The 18,705-nt window shown below is 43.5% G+C and overlaps 1 protein-coding gene across 5 annotated transcripts in view; it reads left to right on the forward strand.

Moving 5' to 3' along the window:
• The window catches only part of HEMGN (hemogen), a 30,257-nt gene extending 18,369 nt beyond the window's left edge, over nucleotides 1–11,888 (forward strand). Inside the window, exons 3-5 of one of the 5 annotated variants that reach the window (XM_073664324.1) lie at nucleotides 4,837–4,927; nucleotides 9,111–9,475; nucleotides 11,506–11,888. In XM_073664324.1, coding sequence (XP_073520425.1) covers nucleotides 4,869–4,927; nucleotides 9,111–9,475; nucleotides 11,506–11,621 — 540 coding nt within the window. In that variant the 5' untranslated portion in view covers nucleotides 4,837–4,868 and the 3' untranslated portion in view covers nucleotides 11,622–11,888. Of the gene's footprint in view, nucleotides 1–4,836; nucleotides 4,928–9,110; nucleotides 9,476–11,505 lie in introns of those variants that run through there. The other 4 variants (XM_073664373.1, XM_073664242.1, XM_073664272.1 and 1 more) reach the window with 4 other exon arrangements.
• Nucleotides 11,889–18,705: the final 6,817 nt, after the last annotated feature.

The raw sequence follows: 18,705 nt of genomic DNA on the forward strand, positions 1-18,705 counted from the left end.
ATGAGCATCTATGCCTCTTTTAATGCATCCCATTATTTTATTTGCCTTTGCAGCAGCAGCCTGACACTGGCCACTAAAAGTGGTTGATTTTTTCTAGAAAATAAGTGGCCAGATCCTCACCGCTGAGGTTGGTGATGGGGGCCTGTGCTTAAGGGCTCAGGAGGGATTTTAAGGTTTCAAAAAGTCGTTTTGGATTGTTGGATAGTGAAGTGATGAGGGTGGTGAAGTAGGATTGTTTGGCAAGATGAAGGGCAGAGTTATAGGTTTTGAGCATGAATTTATAGTGGATGAAATCCTATACTAAAAGAGATTTTCTCCACTGATGCTCAGCACACCTTAAGCAACTCTGAAGAAAACATGTTTGCATTGTGTGGCAGGGCTGCCGTTGTCCGTGTCGGGTCTTTCTGTGTGTAGAAGGTGCTGCTTCATCTAGGGCACTCTGTAGTGTATTATTGTAGTGTGACAATGCCAAGTCTGGACAGGAGAGGGAGGAGATGGGGGGCTAGAGATGTGTGGAGATTGTCCATAAGCTGCTGGGTATTAATGGTATGTGTATTCCTATAAGTGTGATAAGAGGAGGAGTCCCGGGTGAGGAGACAGTTCTTGACAGAGAAGGAAAGAAGGTTGTGGTCCGAGAGTGGGAGAGGGGAGTTAGTAAAGTCATGCAGCGAGCAGAGACGGGAGAAAACTAGGTCCAGAGTATTCCCGTCTTCATGACGAGAATTTGTAAACTGTGAGAGGTCGAATGAGAAGTTTAGAGAAAGTAGATTAGAAGAAGATTGGGAGAGGGGATCATCAATGGGGAGGTTAAAGTCTCCCATGATGAGGGTGGGGATGTCACAGGATAGAAAGTGAGGAAGCCAGGTGGCAAAGTGATCCAGGAACTGATGGGAGGAGCCTGGAAGGCGATTACAACCGCCACTCGCAGGGTTTGAAGAGTCTGATGGTGTAGACTTCAAAGGAAGGAAACATAAGTGAGGGAACCGGGGTGATGACCTGGAAAGCACATTGTGGTGAAAGGAGCAAACCAACATCTCCACCCTGTCTATTCTCAGGTCCGGCGGTATGCGAAAATTTCAGCCTATCAAACGAGAGAGAAGCAGCGGCGGTGGTGTCTGACTGCTGGATCCAGGTTTCTGTAATAGCCAGAAGGTTAAAGGAATTAGAGATGAAAAAATCGTAAATGTAATTTAGTTTGTTACACATAGACTGTGCATTCCAGAGAACACAGTGGAAAGCAATAGGAGAGGGCATGCACTGAATGTTAATAAGATTAGCAGGGTTTCTATATGCAGCTGGAGGAGAGTAGTGTATGCTGGAAGCACTGCAGCACTGCCTCTGCCAAGCAGCAACAGGCTGTGCTGAAGCTAATATGCTTAGGTGACAAACCGCACAATGCTGAAGAGTTGTGGACAGCTCTGAAAGAGCAGGCAGATCTGTGGCTGACACTGCTGACCCTACAGCCAGGCATGGTCGTGTGTGACAATGGCCGGAACCTGGTGGCGGCTCTGAGGCAAGATGAGCTCACACATGTACCATGCCTGGTCTATGTGCTTAACCTCGTGGTTTAGCGGTTTCTCAAAACCTACCCGGATCTGTCGGATCTGCTTGTCAAAGTACGCCGCCTGTGTGCCCATTTTATAAAGTCAGCTACAGCTTCCGCCGCCCTTGCCCTGTTTCAGCAGCGTTTGCAGCTTCCAGCTCACCGACTGATCTGCGATGTCCCCACACGTTGGAACTCTACATTGCAGATGTTGGGAAGGATTTGTGAACAGAAGAGGGCAGTTGTTGACTACCAGCATCAACAAGGCCGTCGGTATTCAGCACAGACTCCACACATAAAACCTCAGGAGTAGACATGGATGTCAGACATATGTACCATCCTTCAAAACTTTGAGGACTCCACCAAGATGGTGACGCCATAATTAGAGTCACCATCCGGCTTCTCTATTTTCTGAAACGCTCTCTGCTCACAATTAAAGAGGATGCATTGCAGGCGGAGCATGATGAGATGGAGCAAGGAACCATACAGGGTGATTCCACACAACCCAGCCTCATCTCATCCCAACGTGGATTGGGTGACAATGAGGAAGAGGAGTAGGAAGAACAGGAGCTAATTTTGTGTGCTATAGACGGTACTACCTGCACAACTGTCATACCGTCTGTTCAGCGTGGATGGCCTGAGGACAGGGAGATGGAGGAGGAAGATGAGGAGGAGAGCATGGCCAGTTGTCCTCTTGGTGAGGACACGGAAGTCTTGCCTAATAAAATGGTGCAGTACGAGAAGGTCCTTGTTGCGGAATTATTAAAAAAATTCCCATCTCAAAACGCTGGCGGCAGAGGTCACAGTTCGTTGGACAACCAAGGAGTACAGGTGAGAGAGACACAAATGCGATCGAGCAGAGGCAGAGGAACACTGTCAAAGTTCTGGGACAGTTTTCTCAGACCCTCCCATCGCACAAGCCCTGATGCGCGGGGTACTCTCCCAAGGAGGGAAAAGTTGCGGAAGATGCTGAGGGAGTAACTTGCCGACCGTACCAACATTCTCCGTGATTCCTCTGTGCCTTATAATTATTGGGTATCCAAGCTGGACACGTGGCATGAACTGGCTCTCTATGCCTTGGAGGTCCTGGCCTGCCCTGCCGCTAGCGTTTTGTCAGAGCGGGTTTTTAGTGCCGCTAGTGGAATTATAACCGATAGGCGCATCCGCCTGTCAACTGAAAAAGCTGACAGGCTAACTCTTATAAAAATGAACAAGGGCTGGATTGGGCCAGACTTCTCAACACCACCGAATGATAGCAGCGTAACATAAACTCAAATACAGTGTATTTTTTTGGGGAGGCCTAACTCTATTCTCATGCACCTCTGTCTTCACACCCTGACATGGGTATACACTTCCTGATTTTGTCTATTTGCTCTTGTCCTCCTCCTTCTCCGCATCCTCCTCCTCCACCACCATATCCCCACCATATGTACCATGTCAACATATCTACGTCTCTTTCAAGGGGTATTGGAGTTCCTCCAAATTTTTGGCAGCCGTTGCTTCTTTGCATAGGCAAACAGTATGGGAGACACACTTCCTAATAATGGGAACATTGTTTTCAGGAGGCCCTCCGACCTCTACGTCTCTTGTAAGGGGCATTGGAGTTCCTCCAAATTTTTGGCAGCCGTTGCTTCACTGCATAGGTAAACCGTATGGGAGACCCACTTCGTAATAATGGGAACATTGTTTTCAGGAGGCCCTCCGACCTCTACGTCTCTTGCAAGGGGCATTGGAGTTCCTCCAAATTTTTGGCAGCCGTTGCTTCATTGCATAGGCAAACAGTATGGGAGACACACTTCCTAATAATGGGAACATTGTTTTCAGGAGGCCCTCCGACCTCTACGTCTCTTGTAAGGGGCATTAGAGTGCCTCCAAATTTTTGACAGCCATTGCAGTCACTGCATAGGCAAACAGTATGGGAGACCCTCTCCTTTCTAATGGGGATATGTCGTTACTGAGGCCCACCTCTATGTGTCTTTAAATTGTTAGTGGGGTTTTTTCTAAATTTTGGCAGCCGTTGGACTCACTGCATACCCCAAAACTGTATAGCAGACCCTCTCCTTTCCAATGGGAACATGTTGTTATTGTGGCCCAGCTCCATGTGTCTTTAAATTGTTAGTGGGGTTTTTCCCAAATTTTGGCAGCCCTTGCAGTCACAGCATGGACATTATCACTATAGGAGACCCGATCCTTTATAATGTGAACATTTATTTTACTCAGACCCTCCTCTATGTCTCTTCAAAGGAGTATTGGGTTGGGTCCAAATTTTTGGCAGCTCTTGCAGTCACTGCATACGCAATAACAGTATAGGAGACCCACTCGTTAATAACGGGAACAACAAAGCATAGCCGACTGCTGGCCCTTTAAGAATAGTAAGGGCCGCCTGATGGCCCTATAAAAATAGTCTTTGTGACTTTCAGAGTCCCTCCATCATAAATGAAACAGGATGTGTCTGATGATGTGTCACACACCACATGCCCAGATAAGGTTGTAAAATGTTAAAATGACATTTCCCGGTGAATGCATTTGTCTTGGTTGAAAGCAATGCAAAAGTGCAAAAACGCATCAAAAACGCTAAGTGTGCCCAAGGTGTGGAGGAGCATTTTTGTTTTTGGTTATCTATTTTGCCTTATATACAAGTCATTACCCTGGAAAGGATCTTCCTTAACATACATGTATTTCCCATGAAAATCCATTTTGGATTTGTTTTTGTATGTTTTATTGTGAGTCCGTAAAAGTGGCGTAATACCTCTGATAACGTTGTTGACAGCAGTAAACTGGGAGTCAGAAATGCTTCCCCATGCTGTTCCCATGTCATTTGAGCACTGTTCCCATCGATTTGGGCAATTTTTAGGCCCTCTGCAGACCGCCGGGGGGGGAGCCACAGGAAAAATGCTTTAGTTTCTCATAGACTTACATTAGGCTTGTTACTCGGACCGAGCACTCGAGCATTCCAATTTGCTTGACTCGAACAATGAGCACCCGAGCATTTTATTGCTCGCTTATCACTAGAATTTACCTGTTCACCTGTGGGCCAGTCCGAGCTCTGTCTGTATGCATACTCAAGCATTCCCTAAGTGCCACATTTGTAGCTGGAGATCACTATATTGTAGGACTGAAATTAAAGGATCCATGCTGCAATACCTAGCACAGTTGTTATTAAGCAAATGGTACAGATCTACAGAGCACTATAAAAACCCAGTAAAATCTGCTATGCAGCTATAGCCTTCAAATTGTTTTCAGTTTTCATTATTGTTATTAAAAAAAAAAAATTGTTTCTGCTTCTTTTTCAGTGACTACAACAAGACGTTTAAGAGATCGAGAAATGCTGAAAAGGAAGAAAGAAGAGACTCAAGCAAAAGACACTTATCAGTGGGTTTTGGGGTAAAGTTTCAGGGGAAAACCTTGGTACTTAATGCTAGTGCTGCATTTTCGCCGCCATTGACTTGCATTAGAATGCATGGATTACGCATCACTGCATATGTAGATGCGCATTCCATGCGTTCTAATGTGCGGATGGTACCCAGGTCTAGAGAAGAGGAGACTCTCCTCCAGACCCGGGTACCATAGAACCTGTAAAAAAAAAAGAAGAATAAAATAAAAAATAAATATATACTTACCTTCTGGCGGCCCGCGGTGCGCTCCTCCTCCCTTGCCGGCAGATCACGATGGACTGAAGGACCTGCGCTGATGTCATAGTCATGTGACGGGTCACGCAATGCTGACGTCGGCAGGTCCTTCAGTGTACCGCGATCTGCCGGCAGTCAGCACCGAGCGAAGCAAGATTCTGGGGGCCATTGGAAGGTAAGTATAGATTTATTTTTTATTTTTTGACATTCTCTCGGGTCACACTATATAAATCCATGCTGTTTGCATGGATTTATATAGTGTGACCAAGTTGACAAGCACTTTCCAAGTGATGCTAAAATCGCTTGGAAAGCGCTTGTCAACCCGCATGTGGAAATGCAAGTGAAGAACGCTTCACATCCGCATGTCCCTGGCAGGAAAAACGCATGTACAATCCGCATGTACAATCCGCATGTACAATCCGCATGCGTTTTTTTCTGCCAGGAAGATGCAGAAACGCTCAGGAAAAATCCGGAGCATTTCTGCATCGTGGGCACATAGCCTAATACATAAATTAGGCATGTACTGTACATAGAAATAGAAATTACAAGTCTTTATAGATAAAATTTGAAGCCTCAAAAAAACCCTTTACTTTTTCATAATAGTAAAGAGATCATAAAGGTACTTGTCTCATCTCAGCCGCCCTTTTCAGACTAAAGCTGGCACAGATAAGAACTGAGTCCCAGAGGGCAGTCTTGGGGGAAGTGGCTGATCTCTTACCATACATGAATTAACAGATGACTGGCTAACCATATAAGACAGGGGTGTGGGACCTCAGGCCCGGGGGGCCGTTTACGACCCTCAAAGACCTTTTATCCCCCAGGCAGATTCTGGAGACTGCAGTGCTTGGGCCAGCAGCTGTATTTTGACAGCCGCTGGCCCTTTAATTTTTTCTTGCTGTGGGAGAACGCGCATGCAGCATTCACTGCTGAACATTGAGTTGCCTGCAATGAAAGATTATGTCCTAACACCATTGCCAGCATCAGGATGTACTTTGTGGGCGGAGTTAGCATGCGATTTTTACGGCAGCTGAAGGATGGTATAAATATACAAATGGCCCTTGGTAGAAAAAAGATTCCCCACCCCTGATGTAAGACATAGATCATCAGGATCTGCCAGAAATTATAAATAAATTGATAACTTGATGTTTCCAGTGGGGAGTTGTCCCTTAACTGTCCAATCAGTTCTGACATTACCAAACTGTGTAGGGACACACTCCAACTGGTAACACCAAGTTGTTAATTTATTCATAAACTTTCAGGGAGAATAACATGGGAAATACAATGTTTTACTAAAGGCCCCGTCACACTAAGCGACGCTACAGCGATCCCGACAACGATACGACCTGTCAGGGATCGTTGCTGCGTCGCTATGTGGTCGCTGGTGAGATGTCAAACAGTCAGATCTTCCCAACGACACAGCAACGATGGGGCGACCCGTAACGATCTGTATAACGATGCACGCCTATGTGTTTCTGTGTCTGGGTCGTTAACAAGGTCGTTGGTAAGGTGTCAAACACACCGATACATGCTACCCAGCGGGACCTCAACGATCAAAGAAATGTCCAGACCATTCCGACACGACCAGCGATCTCACAGCAGGGGCCTGGTCGCTGCTAAGTGTCAAACGTAACGAGATCGCTGCTGAGGTCGCTGTTGCATCACAAAACTTGTGACTCAGCAGCGATCTCGCTAGCGATCTCGCTTAGTGTGATGGGGGCTTAAAACTGCCAGGGCAGGAGTAATGACCAGAGTGGACAAAACACGATTATGTGGGCTGCGCTGCTGAAATAAGAATCCGTTGACGATGGTTAAATTAAGGTTTTTATTCCAAGACATATTTCGATGCCTGTCCGGCATTTTGTTCAAGTTTTGTTCAAGTGAAAACCAATACATCACACGGTAAGACTATGTGGCTTAAAAAGCCTAAAACAGCAGCAAAGGTTGACTTGGAATGCCCATAAAAGAATTTGAAAAGGGGGAGAGTGGGATGAAACTGGGGGTGCCAAGAGAGGGGAGGTGGGAAGGAAATTCATAGCATGGAAGAGATTCTCAGGAACAAAAAACAAGTGACAATACAAAAAGAAAGGAAGGGATGTCCTGTGTGGAAAAAAAGGGGAGATTACCAAATGAACCAGATAATTAAATGCGTTGAATTATTGTAGGAATGAATTTAGGAAAAGCCAGGGCTAGAACCCAGGTGAAGGAAAAATAAAAAATGAAGTGAAAACAGATGGGGAGAGTGTGGAACTACTGAGTAGCTTAAAAGATCAAATTCTTTTTTTCAAATTCTTTTGTTGGCATTTCCAGTCAACCTTAGTGCCCTTTTTAGGCTTTTTGTAAAGATATACAAGAGCGCAATAGGGTCTTATTGTCGTTAAAGGGTTGGTATTTATAAGTAGAACCGCTCACCTTGCGTGGTTGTGTGAGACACAACACTTATAGAGCCTGAATACCAGATACAGCAGCTTCCAAGAAACAGTAGATTTAAATAGCAGGATAGGAAGTATTTCTGCGCTCTCCAGAACACAACACGATTATTGGTAATAGAATTGCAAGTTTATTGTCAAAGCATTTCAGAGTCCACTGACTCCTCCCTTAGGACAACTATACATGATGTATAGCGTTGACAATAAACCTATAATTCTATTACCAATAATTGTGTTGTATTCCGGAGAGCGCAGAAATACTTCCTATCCTGCTTTTTAGGCTTTTTAACACACATTGTCTTACTGTGTGATGTATGATTGGTTTTCATTTGAAAAAGATGCCAGTCTGGCGTCGAAATGCGTCATGGAATAAAATTCTTTATTCAACTATTTGCAAAGGATCCTTATTTCAGCAGCACAGCTCACATCATCATATTTAGTCCATTCTGGTCAAATATCCTGGAGGATTTCATCCTCCAACCACTGGACAGCAGACGCTTGACAATATGTTTATTCTGGAGTATGTGTCTTACACAATTCACTCAGATGTGTGCAGCCTTTTGCTTTTACATTCTCCTCCATTACAGTATCACCCTATGTTTTGCGCACTCCATTCCCTATACAGCTCCATTCACATGGCAGTTGTGATGACAGATTTATTAAATACACATATTAGTAGTAAAATCCTGCTGATGGAAGAATCAATCTTAATATTAACCTCTGCAGTGTGTACTGGACTCCTTTGGCCTGCATAGTATTTTCCTCTGTGTTGTATATTGGGTAATATCTTTAGATTCCAGTGTATCATTTCATTATGATTGAATAAAAGTTCCCACCCCTATAAAACTATAAGGTATCATACCTGCTCCCATTCTTACAGGCTAGTTTGTTAAACTTAAATTACAGTACATTGTCTAAGAATAGATAAAGTAGTAACTAGAGATGAGCGAATGAGGCAAAATTCGAATTTTCTATTCCTGCGGATTTTCCCCCAAAAAATTCAGTCGCAGAGAAGTTATTCTCCACTAATTGAATGTTCCTTATTGTGCTCTGAGCTCTCTTCAGATACTAAACATAAGATATGAAAAATAAAAAAAATACTTATACTCACCTTACCGCTCACCTCTCTGGCTCCTCTGCTTTTCGTCATCACCCATCCGGTCCTCTGGGCCTCTACTTATTACCACTGCAAGTACTGAAATCCCAGGGCTGGAGAGGTAAGCTGTATGGGGAGCATAATAATTGTTTGTTTTTTTAATCTTTTGATATGTCTTTACGGTTTAGAAAAATGATAGCCAGCAGCCGCTATATTGCTGAATCCTTGCAGAAGTGAATTACAAAAAAATGTACTTTTTCGCAAATGAGTATATTTAGAATATTGAAATTCAATTCCACTTGAATATGTTCACTCATCTCTATTAGTAACCATAACATTCGTTTCATTATAGTTTATTGAGATTTTCTTGGTTTAAAAACAAACAACATATTTTAGAAATAATTTCCAATTATTAGAGAGCAGGCTATCAGCAAACGTCAGAGGAAAACCAAAGGAACTGGTCGTGGAAGAAGAAAGGAAGTCAAGGAACCTGAGCCAGAACCACAACCTGAACCTGAACCAGAACAAGAACCAGTCCATGAACTCCAACATGATCCAAGTCAAGAAGAGCATCATTATGAAACAGAGGCAGAAAATAAATTTGAGTTATTTTCCGATGCACCACATGAGCACATTGAACACGGGCAAGAACAAGAGCTTCTGGTGCACCATGAAGATTCAGTGCCAACTGCGCCTGAAGGAGATACTGCTGATGTGACTCTTCTCATACATGAAGATATTGATGGACATTTACCACATGAGACTTCCTCTTTGCTAAAAGGTAATGATTTTAATGATTTCATTATCAGCAGATAGCCAAGCCTTAGAGTGACCTGGCTTCTGTCTTTGGAGAGTTGGTCCAGTTGAGGCAACCTCCTTGGATTTTTTAACGATAAAAATCTGATTGGTAGGTCTCTGTGCTCCATACTCAACACTTTTGACACCTGCTGCATTTTCAGTATCTAGAATCACACTGATTAGGCTCCTATAACATATAAAATTAACACTGAAGTCTAACTTGAGAAATCCTCTCTTCCCATTGCATCTCATTCATGGTAGCTTCAGCCTATCATTAAAGGAAACTTGTCACAAGGTGCCTGATATGCCAACGGGAGGGGTTGAGTAGATAAATATATAGTTTTATGGGAAAAGATTAGGTAAAACCTGGAATTAATTGAAATACCCTCATACTCTAAACTTAGCAGCTTATGGAGCAGGGCTAATCAATGACAATTAACTCTCTATACATACTTATACAAGAAAAGCTGTCAGTCACTGATTCGAACCACCCTATTGACTGTTAAATCTGAAATGAACAGGTATTTCAATGAATGAATTCAAGATTATACTAAATCTTTCCCAAAAGCATATGTTTAAATCTGCTTAAAGGGCTTTTCCCATGAACAAAGTTAATTTTAATCCACAGTTTAATCAATAGATCTTTGAATAATAATAAGTTCCACAATTGGATTTGTTTAAAAAAAATGTCCCTGTGCTGAGATAATCTTATAAATGTGCCCCTGCTGTGTATTGTGTAATGGCTGTGTCTGACCATGTACGAAACACGGTCTGATCATACCACATCTCCTGGGCAGGGGAGGAAGCAAAAGAGTATATAGACATTACAGCAGGGGATCACAGCTGATTCTTTCTTTGAGATAAAACATTGCGTAAAAATAGGCAGAGAAATATTTTGCCTTACAAAAAGAATCAGCTGTGACCCCCTGCTGTACTGTCTGTATATTCTTTTGCGTCCTCCCCTGCCCAGGAGATGTGGCATGATCAGACCGTGTTTCGTACATGGTCAGACACAGCCATTACACAGTACACAGCAGGGGCACATTTAAAAGATTATCTCAGCACAGGAACATTTTTGTTAAACACATCCAATTGTGGAAATTATTATTATTTCAAGATCTATTAATTAAAATGTACTTTGTTCATGGGATAACCCCTCTAACTTCTTCTCTAGAACATGCAACTCATACATTGCACAGCATCTCCAAGCTGACAGATTTCTATTTAATTTCAATCTTTTGTAGTTTATTGGTTGCATTTAATCTTAATTTTGTCATGGCGACCTTGTGTGGATTTAATTCAGCATCAATATCTCAATCTACACTAAAATTTACCAACAATGGAAATACTGATGTGGATGGTAATTAAAATATATGCAAAGTCTTCATAACAATCCTGCAGCTGACAGAAATCAGGAAGAGACATGTGTCATCAGAACCAGGAGATACTCAAGCTCAGAAGAGATTGCAATTTTTTTTATCACATATGTAAACAAAATGGCACTTCATATTTTACAGAAATGTATAATGGGAAATGATCATGAATGGTCTCCTAACATTACCGCAAAAGGATGTGAAAAGAAATTATGGGCAGGGGTATACGGAATGGACTCGAATCGCAAAATGTTAACTGCTTAGATGCTGCTGTTAATAGTCAAAGTAATTAGCAGCCCCAGCATGTGTATATCTAGCACAGCAAAATGGAATTGTATGTTCAGGCTTGACTGATGAAAATATGACATACTGTACATATTTAAACTTTATGAGCAACAGAAAAAATGACATATGGAGTAACCACCAAGAGTTTCATGAATTGTTTTAGAATTCTTAATCAAATAAATCCGTAAGATGTATATCAGATTTAATGAAATTTATTCACATTTTCATATATTATTAGCAATTTAATTAAATTCATCATGCACATTTCCATATATTATTAGCAATTAAATAAAATTTATCATGCATATTCTCATATATTATTAACACCTATTAATACCTGGTTTATTATTTGCAGATCAAGAAGAAGCAGCCGTGTCTGATTCTGCACCAGCTACAGAAGCACCTGAAGTTCTTGCCTTTACTTTTGAACAAGAACAAGTTGAGCATCAGTACTACACACCTCTGCTTTAAATTTAGTTATACAATTTTCTATATCACATAAGTTGCATGTTTTAAAATAAAATATTTCTTTGTGACCTTGAATACATGATACATCAAGTTTAATATGTTCAACAATCATAGTCATAGTCTAACATCACCTACAGTGACTGTAATACACAGATTACTGTTTATGAAACATTCATTATATTTCATTATTTCTTCTATGTAAAATGTGGCATTTTGATACTTAGCATTTATGAAATGAGACATATAACCAGAGAAAAAAATAATAATAAAGTGCTGCATTTATTACCATAAGAAGCTCATTTTTATGTCTATTCTATTTTACCTTTATTTCAAATATATAACAGACATTTTGAAGTTTCCTTACTCTGGCAATATTTCTTTTACCTAAATAACAGCTAAAATTTAGAGTATTTTCCTAATTTGCCAATTAGTGGGTCTGTATGGAGCTCCATTTTAGGTCAGTTGCACACATGATGATGGGGAGAGGGAGGTGGATATATCTAATATGACAGAATCTGGTCCTTTCTACTTCTATTAATAGTATAGATACTATTTTGGTCACTTCACCTATATGAAAAAATGGGATAAAAAGGGATCAAAACAGTTGTATGGACCCAAATACTAATAAAACTATACAGTATACACACTGCTCAAAAAAATAAAGGGGACACTCAAATAACACATCCTAGATCTGAATGAATGAAATATTCTCATTGAATACTTTGTTCTGTGCAAAGTTGAATGTGCTGACAACAAAATCACACAAAAATCATGAATGGAAATCAAATTTATTAACCAATGGAGGCCTGGATTAGGAGTCACCCCCAAAATTAAAGTGGAAAAACACACTACAGGCTGATCCAACTTTGATGCAATGTCCTTAAAACAAGTCAAAATGAGACTCAGTATTGTGTGTGGCCTCCACGTGCCTGTATGCCCTCTCTACAACGCCTGGGCATGTTCCTGATGAGGTTGCGGATGGTCTCCTGTGGGATCTCCTCCGAGACCTGGACTAAAGCATCCACCAACTCCTGGACAGTCTGTGGTGCAACGTGACGTTCATGGATGGAGCGAGACATGATGTCCCAGATGTGCTCAATCGGATTCAGATCTGGGGAACAGTCAGGCCAGTCCATAGCTTCAATGCCTTCATCTTGCCGGAACTGCTGACAGACTCCAGCCACATGAGGTCTGGCATTGTCCTGCATTAGGAGGAACCCAGGGCCAAACGGACCAGCATATGGTCTCACAAGGGGTCTGAGGATCTCATCTCAGTACCTAATAGCAGTCAGGCTACCTCTGGCAAGCACATGGAGGGCTGTGCGGCCCTCCAAAGAAATGCCACCCCATACCATTACTGACCCACTGCCAAACCGGCCATGCTGGAGGATGTTGCAGGCAGCAGATCGCTCTCCACAGCATCTCCAGACTCTGTCACGTCTGTCACATGTGCTCAGTGTGAACCTGCTTTCATCTGTGAAGAGCACAGGGCGCCAGTGGACACTTTGCCAATCCTGGTGTTCTGTGGCAAATGCCAAGCGTTCTGCACGGTGTTGGGCTGTGAGCACAACCCCCATCTGTGGACGTCGGGCCCTCATACCACCCTCATGGAGTCGGTTTCTAACCGTTTGTGCAGACACATGCACATTTGTGGCCTGCTGGAGGTCATTTTGCAGGGCTCTGGCAGTGCTGCTCTTCCTGTTCCTCCTTGCACAAAGGCGGAGGTAGCAGTCCTGCTGCTGGGTTGTTGCCCTCCTACGGCCCCTTCCACGTTTCCTGGTGTACTGGCCTGACTCTTGGTAGCGCCTCCAGCCTCAGGACACTACGCTGACAAATACAGCAAACCTTCTCGCCACAGCTCGTATTTTGAAGTTTCCTTACTCTGGCATTATTTCTTTTACATAAATAACAGCTAAAATTTAGAGTATTTTCCTAATTTGCCAATTAGTGGGTCTGTATGGCGCTCCATTTTAGGTCAGTTGCACACATGATGATGGGGAGAGGCAGGTGGATATACGTAATATGACAAAATCTGGTCCGTTCTACTTCTACTAGTAGTATAGATACTGGCCTGTCTCTTGGTAGCACCTCCAGCCTCTGGACACTATGATGACAGATACAGCAAACCTTCTTGCCACAGCTCTCATTGATGTGCCATCCTGGATGAGCAGCACGACCTGAGCAACTTCTGTGGGTTGTAGAGTCCGTCTCATGCTACCACGAGTGTGAAAGCACAACCAACATTCAAAAGTGACCAAAACATCAGCCAGAAAGCATTGGTACTGAGATGTGGTCTGTGGTCCCCACCTGCAGAACTACTCCTTTATTGAGGGTGTCTTGATAATTGCCAATAATTTCCATCTATTGTCTATTCCATTTGCACAACAGCATGTGAAATTGATTGTCAATCAGTGTTGCTTCCTAAGTGGACAGTTTGATTTCACAGAAGTTTGACTTACTTGGAGTTATATTCTGTTGTTTAAGTGTTCCCTTTATTTTTTTGAGCAGTGTATATATACACACTGTAGGGATTCATGCTCATAGGTAAGCATTAGGTAGCGTACGCACAGAAAATGTGGTTCGGTCCAAACATGTGCAGTTTTATTGCTTTCATAAAACTCCAAGGGATTCAAAATCAAAACAGCCTCTTCTCGGCACAAAGATATAACAGCAAACAGTTCATTCAGCAGGCACATATACAGTCATATGAAAAAGTTTGGGCACCCCTATTAATCTTAAGCTTAATGTTTTATAAAAATTGGTGTTTTTGCAACAGCTATTTCAGTTTGATATATGTAATAACTGTTGGACACAGTAATGTTTCTGCCTTGAAATGAGGTTTATTGTACTAACAGAAAATGTGCAATCTGCATTCAAACAAAATTTGAAAGGTGCATAAGTATGGGCACCCTTATCATTTTCTTGTTTTAGATACTCCTACCTACTTTTTACTGACTTACTAAAGCACTTTTTTTGGTTTTGTAACCTCATGGAGCTTTGAACTTTATAGCCAGGTGTATGCAATCATGAGAAAAGCTACTTAAAGTGGCCACTTGCAAGTTGTTCTCCTGTTTGAATCTCCTCTGAAGAGTGGCATCATGTGCTCCTCAAAACAACTGTCAAATGATCTGAAAACAAAGATTATTCAACATAGTTGTTCAGGGGAAGCATACAAAAAGCTGTCTCAGAGATTTAACCTGTCAGTTTCCACTGTGAGGAACATAGTAAGGAAATGGAAGAACACAGGGACAGTTCTTGTTAAGGCTAGAAGTGGCAGGCCAAGAAAAACATCAGAAAGGCAGAGAAGAAGAATGGTGAGATCAGTCAAGGACAATCCTCAGACCACCTCCAGAGAGCTGCAGCATCAACTTGCTGCAGATGGTGTCACTGTGCATCGGTCAACTATACAAGGCACTTTGCACAAGGAGAAGCTGTATGGGAGAGTGATGCGAAAGAAGCCGTTTCTGCAAGCACGCCACAAACAGAGTTGGCTGAGGTATGCAAAAGCACATTTGGAGAAGCCAATTTCTTTTGGAAGAAGGTCCTGTGGACTGATGAAATCAAGATTGAGTTATTTGGTCATACAAAAAGGCGTTATGCATGGTGGCAAAAAAACACAGCATTCCAGGAAAAACACTTGCTACCCACAGTAAAATTTGGTGGAGGTTCCATCATGCTTTGGGGCTGTGTGGTCAATGCTGGCACTGGGAATCTTGTTAAAGTTGAGGGACGCATGGATTCCACTCAGTATCAGCAGATTCTTGACAATAGTGTTCAAGAATCAGTGATAAATATGAAGTTACAAAGTGGATGGATCTTTCAGCAAGACAATGATCCAAAACACCGCTCCAAATCTACTCAGGCATTCATGCAGAGGAACAACTACAATGTTCTGGAATGGCCATCCCAGTCCCCAGACCTGAATATCATTGAACATCTGTGGGATCATTTGAAGAGGGCTGTCCATGCTCGGCGACCATCAAACTTAACTGAACTGGAATTGTTTTGTAAAGAGGAATGGTCAAAAATACCTTCATCCAGGATCCAGGAACTCATTAAAAGCTACAGGAAGCAACTAGAGGCTGTTATTTTTGCAAAAGGAGGATCTACTAACTATTAATGTCACTTTTCTGGTGAGGTGCCCATACTTATGCACCTGTCAAATTTTGTTTGAATGCAGATTGCACATTTTCTGTTAGTACAATGAACCTCATTTCAAGGCAGAAACATTACTGTATCCAACAGTTATTACATATATCAAACTGAAATAGCTGTTGCAAAAACACCAATTTTTATAGAACATTAAGCTTAAGATTAATAGGGGTGCCCAAACTTTTTCATATAACTGTATGTCAGTGTGGTCTTACCCGATCAGATTACAGTCCTTTTTCCCAGAGCAAACTTTATACACAGAAGAGGTACGGTCCTAACAGTCTCTATATCACCTTCAGCTTGAGCTCCAGTAGCTTCCAGCACCAAACAGAAGTGTTCAACTCCATGCACAGTTCACACTAAACAAGCTGCAGCTTCCACACGTTATTCTGCAGCTCCAACACACAGTCTGCTCAGCTTTCATAGCGGGCCCGTGCAGTCTCCATTCAGAGAGAGACTCTGGCCTGTCTCTCTCCCAGCTACAGCTCATATTTTGGCTAGTCACACACCAGCTTCAACATACCCAACTCTGCCCAACATCCAGTAGACAGACACAAGGTGAACCTGACGCGCCCCCTGGGCCTGTGCTGTGCAGGGGGATACCCAGAGCCGGATCGCTGGGGGTTGTAGTCCTCCGTGGCGGTGACCCGGTCCGTGCCCAGGGCAGTCAAACCAGTGGCAGTCTGAGTGTGATAACAAATGTCCGACTATGCCACCCGTGGATTGCGGTCAGTGGGGACCGCCGCTGCACTGCAGACCGCTAAGGCTGTTGTTTGCGCAGCCGATTATGGGATAACTCCCCACGGGAGAAGTATTGCCTCAGGGCAGCTAGTGTGGAAGATGGGAGTGATGGTGTGAGCGCCCCAGTAGTAATGGTGCTGGTGCGGCGATGAAACACAGAGACGTGTGGTGCAGTTCAGGGTCTTTACTGATGGTAGAACGCAGACCCTCCCGGGAGTACTGGTTAGCAGTAGGGGCCTGGTCAGTCTGTAAGCAAGTAGAATCTCCCCTGGCCAGGTGGAGTTGTAGGCCTCCCCGACTATCTTCACTCTTTCCTGGCTACCTTGCTCTATGCGGGTAGAAGTAGCCCACATCCCTGAGTATACCGTGTGGTGCTCACCCGTATGGCCGGTGACTTGGGGCCTTCTGTTAGCCTCCGCTTCACGATGGCGGTGCTGGTCCCTTGCTTGTGACCGTGCCTCCGGGCTTCTATGGCCAGAGGACATGGAATCCCCTGCCGGTTGGATTCTGCTGCTGGACCTGGATGTCCCCACAGCCTCGGACTCCGTGTCCGGGTTTAGTGTCTTCAGCCAAGGCGAGCTTTCTAGCTTCCAGCCTCTGGCACTCGCTCCTGCTCCTACAGAGCTCCTGGTTCTTACTTTCCCTCTCCAGGCTCTGACTGTTCTGCTTGTTCTGCAGGCTCTGTCTCAGCTAATCCCGCCCCAGACCCAGTTTATAAGGGCAGATTTCTCCCCTCCCAGGTCTGGGTGGGCCGTGTTGCATGCTTAGGGCTCCTGACCAGAGAAACCTTCCACTTGCTCTCAGACATAATATTTCTATTACTGTGGCAACCAGACCCCTGGGGTGCCACAAACCCATTTCCTGGTTCTTAGTCAAAGCTAGCCAAGTTCATCTAATTAAGACCTGCAATGATAGGATTTAACCCAGTCCTACCTGGCTTTGCTACATACCCGCCCCTTCTGTCCGAAGCCGATGGTTGAACACCATCTACCAACCCACAGTGCATACAATGCTTTAAATATACCCGGGAGGCTCACCTCTGACCAATTGTGGAAAACAATTATTGGCTCCTGGTGAAAACCATTTAAGACATTTACATTTTCCAGAGTACCTTTTACTGTAAAATCTTTGAGCTGGGCAGTCTCAAAGTTGTCCTGGGATTCTCCAAGTCAGGGATATTAGCTTCAGGGTATGCTTCCTCATGCGCCTCTCTAGCCAGTACAGTGAAAGGAAATTCACCATTTACATCATGTGACACTGTTACCATAGCCAACTCCTGGTGGCATACGGGACTGCAGTGTCTTACAGCTTTAGCCCATAAGTCCCAGAACAAAGGAAAATCTTCACTGATAACAATAGCATGCACCAAGTTATTGACCACTCCCACTTGGTGGGACACAGAACCACAGTCTGTACTTATGTAGACCTGGGAAATGGAATAGTTCTTGAAGTCTCCATGGATACACTGTACCCCCACCCCTTCCCCAGGAACTAGCACATGTAGAAGTGTGGAACCCTTACCAGGGTCACCAAACTCCCTGAGTCCCGAAATCCCATCACTTGGACACTGTTCACAGTTACCTGACATGCCTAATGCTCCTCGCCAGGATGAGAAACAGCACTCCAGGTAGGGTAGATGAAGTAAGAGTTACGCCAAGCAATGATGCAGTCCATTGGTTCTGGGACTTGGTCAGTTCTATCATCTCTCTGTACCAAGGTGCTATGAGAACCTCGCCCCCGGCATTTCGGAGCACGGGTCTCCTCCGCACAATTCCACTGAAGAGACGGCTCTCAGCGCCCCCCCTCAGCCACAGCAGCGACGCCATGTCACCTTCTAGAAGGACTGCTCCTCCATGATTTCAGACTGTGTTTGCAATGCTGTAGCTGCCTTTACTCAGGACATTAAATCTTTACACTTCAATCATCTGTGCTCTTTGGAATTTCTGCCCTGCATCCAAAACACTAATTATAGGGATGCACGCTCTCAGGTGGCATTAGGTTGCATTCACACAGGCAATGCGGTTAAGTTCAAATGTGCAGTTTTATTGCCTCCATAAAACTCCAAGGAGTTCAAAACCAAAACAAACTCTTGTGGGCACAAAGGTATGACAGCAAATTCATTCAACAGGCAAATATATGTGCGGGCCCACCCGAACAGATTACAGTCCTTTCTCCCAGAGAACTTTAAATATAC

The sequence above is a fragment of the Phyllobates terribilis genome, unplaced genomic scaffold, assembly GCF_046119375.1.
Source record: "Phyllobates terribilis strain yellow unplaced genomic scaffold, ASM4611937v1 Scaffold_1__5_contigs__length_1240528914, whole genome shotgun sequence".
Lineage (NCBI taxonomy): Eukaryota > Metazoa > Chordata > Amphibia > Anura > Dendrobatidae > Phyllobates > Phyllobates terribilis.